The sequence below is a fragment of the Rana temporaria genome, chromosome 1 (genome assembly GCF_905171775.1).
Source record: "Rana temporaria chromosome 1, aRanTem1.1, whole genome shotgun sequence".
Classification (NCBI taxonomy): Eukaryota; Metazoa; Chordata; class Amphibia; order Anura; family Ranidae; genus Rana; species Rana temporaria.
The window spans coordinates 353,814,122-353,820,121 of NC_053489.1; the positions used below are offsets into that span (position 1 = coordinate 353,814,122).

General features: G+C 40.1%; 1 protein-coding gene across 2 annotated transcripts in view; it reads left to right on the forward strand.

The window, feature by feature from the left end:
* Positions 1-2,131, forward strand: part of SIN3B (SIN3 transcription regulator family member B) — a 73,428-nt gene extending 71,297 nt beyond the window's left edge. For both annotated transcript variants that reach the window (XM_040321142.1, XM_040321151.1), the window contains 2 exons: positions 149-353; positions 663-2,131. In XM_040321142.1, coding sequence (XP_040177076.1) covers positions 149-353; positions 663-893 — 436 coding nt within the window. In that variant the 3' untranslated portion in view covers positions 894-2,131. The remainder of the gene's footprint in view (positions 1-148; positions 354-662) is intronic.
* Positions 2,132-6,000: the final 3,869 nt, after the last annotated feature.

Below are 6,000 nucleotides of genomic sequence, written 5' to 3' on the forward strand. Positions count from 1 at the left end.
ATATACTGCTGAGGATGGAGTAAGGGATGAAAGAAAAGCTTTATTAGTTTGCCCTGAAGAAATCTTTTACATATAAGTAATGTTTTATGTACATAAAATTGCATTCACGTTCAGACATTTTTATGACCGACTGTTTTACTGTCTACAGAAATATCAGAAATTTTCACAGATGGCAGTGCAGGACAATGCGAATGATGAAAGATGAAGTTAAGAGCTCATGGAAACGATTAATGGGAGTGGAAAGTGCTAGCAATATGGATTGCCGCTTCAGGCTCAACAGCCACAAGATGATGTTCATCATCAACTCTGAAGATTACATGTACCGCTGGGGGACACTGACAAGAGCCAAAGAGGTGAGGATGTCAATAAAGACCATTTGCCCAAATTCTTTGACATACAAGTCCATTGTATTAGCAGCATCTTGATTTTTAGCGCAGGCAAGTGAATGTCTGGTTCGGCAACAAACCCCAAAAAATGCCAATTAGATGGCCAAATTTACATGACCTTGAAGCAGTCTTTCGTCATTAGCTATAGGTTTTCTTTTTATGCCTTTATTGTTCATCCTACTGTCAGTCTTGCTATATTGGTATTGCCTAACTCGAGGCTTATATTTAATGGTTGGGAATGTTTTCACACATACCATCTTTTTCTTTTCCTTGCAGTTCCAGCCTATGGTCTTCCAGAAGCACCATGAGAGATTTGCTGCCTGGCACAACAATTGGCTGCAGGAGAATGTCAGTTCCAGAGCAGCTGACCTGGTGCAAGACTGGTTGACTGGTGAAGAAGATGAAGAAATGGTTCCCTGCAAGACTGTATGTGAGATCTCCGAGATCCATGGCATGACAGTTACAAGATATCGAGTGCAGTACACACGCAGAGCGTCCTCCCCTTGACACCTGTTCACAGTTCCTCTGTATGCATTTGCTGCTTGACAACTTTTTTTTACGGGGCTTTTTTCCTGCTGCTGTTCTTAAAAAGATGCCTGACTGACAGTAGGCAGCAGCTTCTACCAGTGCCATTATCTCTGTTTGTGCTGTGGACCTTAATCAACGTTCACCCTGCAGCCCAACAGTACCAAATATAAAGTGAAAGACTTTGCACCCTTAACTGTGCACCTCTTTATTAAGCATCCAAGCCAGAACTTTACAGTCAGGGTTGATATGACGCTAAAGGACGTTTTGTGTACACAGTTACTAATGAAGTGTTTGATTACATTCATTAATTAATAATGGTATCTCTTATATGAACAGTTAATCATGGTGCTGGGAGAATTGCCATGCTTATTTAAAGAAAAGCCGAAAATTAACTTGATATTAAATAAATCGTGCAATCAGTTTACAAAACAAGGAAGAAAATATTGAATATCCATTCCATAAAAATGGCGAAATTGAAGTACATTTTAAAGCTGCCCATTTTAAAATCATTTTTATTTAACATTATTCATGGTGAACAGAGTCTATAGTTCTATGTTAACACATTACGGTGGACAACAATTTACTAAATTGCCACTGATAAAATGGAAGGTGAAAGGCTGTTGCCAATCAAACAGAAATTTCAGTTTTGCATGTTTGCTGGCAAGGTGAATCACAGGCTTTTTAGATCTTTTGTGAATGTCATTGTTGAGAGATTCTCAGTAGTAGTCTCATTTCTCCACATGCACATGCCTTTATGAAGACAAATAAGTGTCCCTGTCCTCCAGCAGAATCCTCATATTGTCAAGTAAGGTGACACGTACATTTATTGCCATGCTAGAGATATCTCTCCATTATGTCATTCAGGGATACAAAAAGCCAGCAAATGGTTCAGCCCTCTGGTACCTATCCAAAACTGGAATGTCGGGTTTGGGCAGTTACCCTTTTTTAGCTGTGGTCGTGAAGAAAAAGCACTTGGAGTAATCTTTTATCTGAACTTTTTTTATTTCATATCAGTTTGCACTTATCTGCCACTGTCCACATACAGTATTTCTGAACTAATAATTGTAAAATTAATGGGCTTTGACAGGGATTGGTGTTGACTACAAAATATTCAATAATGCCATAAGTCTATTTTGTTTTCTTCTTTTTTTTTTTTTTTTTTGTCTATACCGACCCATATAACAGTGATATTAAATAAATCAAGTGCTGTAAAAGTAGTATTGCATGTGTGTTTTAATAAATTATGTTCTAATTTAAAAATAAGTCCTCTTCAATGGAAATTGATATCTGAAAAACCTTCTGGTCTTCTAGACCTAGCCCATATACGCCTATATGATGAACAGAGGCCATCATATATAGGTCATGTATGCGTAGTACAGGTCAGTGTTGTGAAAGACTTTAGCCCACACAGGGATGTTTTATGCACTGTAATGTTTTTCAGCGTTGAACTACAAGACCGTCTGTGCTTACCATGCAAGTGAATGTGGAGCTACCTGCACACCTTAATGTTAATCAAAGCACCAGATGCCGAGCTATGTTTCAAAAAATATAGTGTGCCCTTGCTGTATTCAAGGAGATTAATTCGGCCAGTCTTGTTTAGTTAAAATGGATCTAAACCCGATCACTTAAATCTTCTATTTTATTGTTCAAAATGTTTGAGTTTTACATCAATACAAAGGAAGAAAACCATAAGTTTACAACACCAAAGGTTTTCGTAAAAAGGAGTACAAGATAATATAATAAACCTCCACTGCCAATACCATAATTGGGCTCGTTGCAGATATTGGCAATACCTGCCCATTCAGATTCAAGAGATAAAATAGAAGACTAAGTGGACTATCATCCTGCTTGTCAGTGCTTTCAGGGAGTGCACAAACTGGTTCTCAAATCACCAAAATCTTACATAAGCTTTTATTATGTTAATATCATTTAAAAAGTTGATTGGCTTGGGAAATATGCAGTTTTTTAATACAAAATACCAGGGGATCCTGCCATAAAAGTATTTTTAGGGCACTTTTTGATATGGGATGACAACGGTCTGCATACAAGGGATTAAACAAAAAGGAGCGAACAGTATTTCATGAACAAGAAAACAATGGCAATTGTTTGAAAAATATCACCCAGTTACGGTTACTACTTTAATGGCCAGTCTTGCAGTGCCTTGAAAAAGTATTCATACCCCTTGAAATTTTCCACACTTTGTCATGTTACAACCAAAAACATAAATGGATTTTATGTAATGGACCAACACAAAGTGGCAAAATATTTTATATATTTTTTTTTTTTTACAAATATCTGAAAAGTGTGGCGTGCATTTGTATTCCGCCCTCTTTACTCCGATACCCCTAACTAAAATCTAGTGGAACCAATTGCTTTCAGAAGTCACCCAATTAGTAAATAGAGTCCACCTATGTGTAATTTAATCTCAGAGGTGTTCTGTGAAACCCTTAGAGGTTTGTTATTGAACCTTAGTGAACAAACGGCATCATGAAGGCCAAGGAACACACCAGGCAGGTCAGTGATAAAGTTGTGGAGAAGTTTTAAAGCAGGTTTCGGTTATAAAAAAAAAAATATCCCAAACGTTCAACATCTCACACAGAACTGTTCAATCCATCATCAGAAAATGGAAAGAGTATGGCACAACTGCAAACAGTGACGCCTGGTGCTCAAAATTTTGGGTGGGAGCGCAAACAAACTGAAAAATTCTCCGCCTCACTGTGCCCCCAAATGTTGCCACTGTGCCCGCCGTCTGCCCAGCAATTACCTTGTCTCGGGTAGGCAGCGGGTGATGGCGAGCGGTGTCTGGTGTCCTCCATTTCTTCCCCAACCCCGATGTCTTCTTCGCCCGCTCCTCCTCATGTCCTCTGCTATGATTGGAATCCTGATAGGTGTCCGATCACAGCGCATGTCGTTTCAGCCAGTCAGGTGACAGGCAACACAGACCTGGTGCACCTGATTGGCTGAGAGGCGGTTTAATGTTGGGAAAGCGATTTCCTTCACTTTCCTAATAAACAGCACAGTGTTGCGCCCGCTTCTTACATTTTTGGGCGCCTATTGGAGCCTATGGCTAATCGGGTGCTTCCAAAAAACACCCCCACCGCTGTAATTCAGGTGCAAGAACAGGGGCCGGACACCTGAATAGGGGGTAAATTGGAACAATGTAGCCCTAATACCTGTGTAAAGATATGTTAAGAACCCACATCCAAAGATAACAAACCAAATCTACATATATTAATACATGACTGAATCTTAAAGTGTCAACACGTGACCTTACTAAACATATTGGTGTACCAACATATAGTAAAGGCTTGCAAATAACAATTGAGAAAGTGCATAAAGTGACTGGAATCCAAACAAATGGCTTACCAAATATAAATGACTAGGGAAGGTATATACCGCCCAAGTCACCAAAGGCTTGTATCGAACACCCTGATCTAAACAGCTGGTCCTGGATCCAAACGGTTAATCGACTTGATCCCAAATTACAGTGTTAATGATAACTTCATAGAGGCTCGTTAACCACACGCCATGCAAGAAATATTGAAAAGAACTCGCATAGCGTGATACCATATGAACAGTGTTGTTTATTAAAAGTAGGATAAAACTCACATGTTAAACGCTCATCATAGGCTTGTTATGGTACCAAAAGCGATGTTGTGGATGGGTCCACTGACGCGTTTTGACTAGAAATGTTGTCATCTGGGGTCCACTGCATCGATATTTATAAGAAAGATGATGACCCCCAAATTGGAAAGGTCAAGAGGCCGGACAGGATGTGACCGCACTTCCGGGTTAGAAAACCGGAAGTGATAATAATGGCAAATGTTTCACCTATATATGGAATAGTGTGGCATATATTAAACATATCACTCCCAAACACAAAGAAAATAAGGGAAAAACATGTCAAACTACCTTTTAGTCCGAATAAACGGATGCAAAAACCATTCCTGTCATACCGGGAAGTGTCAGATGCAACCAAGCCTTGCTATGGATGGGACGGAATTGCATAATTTCCGCCTACACATAGCGTGACCAAAGGCTGTATAGATGTACATATCCAAGCCTTGTTATGAAAACAAGGCTTGGCAACAGGACCAATGGATGTACATATTTCTCAATCCTAAAGAGGTCGGCCCCAAAGTGTACACACCCCTAAGAACACACAGAGGGGGAGAGGACACTACTCTAATAGAAGGGGAGGGAGAGGGCATAGAGGAAATCAGTCCAATTACAATGATCATTATTATGATCAAGATTCTTCGTATTATAGGGGATCTGCTTACCATAGAGGATCACCCAATGTCGCTCTGGCGGTCATTCCAATGCTTCTCACTATAGTCATCCATTATTATCGACATATAATCGATATTCCCCACTTCGAGATCATTACAATGATGGGGTGTATGCGGAGTACGACCAATCTCCATATACATATCAACAACCGAATTCCAATCCTCGGCCTAATCAGGGTTTTCACGAGGCCCCCCAGGGAGGAAAAGAGGCCCCGAACCAAGAGAGGGTCAAGAGAAGGGAGGAGGTGTCAGGCGAAAAACGAAGGCGTACATAACTTGTCAAGGTGTGTTCAATCTGAGTAGTGTTGTTTTATCACATGAAGAAAAAATTGTTTTGGATAAGGGTCTTAAATTTGCCCCTCCACGTAAGCTCAACAAATTTGATACTTTTATCGATATTCATAAATTATATGAGGAAGATTAATATACAACGCTGCATTCCGTAAAATCCAACCAGAAATGTAGCTAGGGCAGCTACGTCTGGTACTGTCCACTCAGGGTTATCTAACCCTTCCCTTTTTAATCCTCCTACACAACTTGCCCCAGCGGTAAATATGTTTAGAGACTTGGTGTTGCAGGACTTCGCCAAGATACCATCTAAACTTATTTTTAACAATCCTCTCCCCAATCAAGGCCTAAAGTCTTTGTGTGAGAACAAGGACCTGGTCATTCGCCCCGCCGACAAAGGCGGAGGCATCGTTTTGCTGGACAAAGCGATTATATGGGGGAAATGTATAAAATCTTGCGTGATCAAGATACATACACAGAGTTGCCCAGTGACTCGACATTTAAAT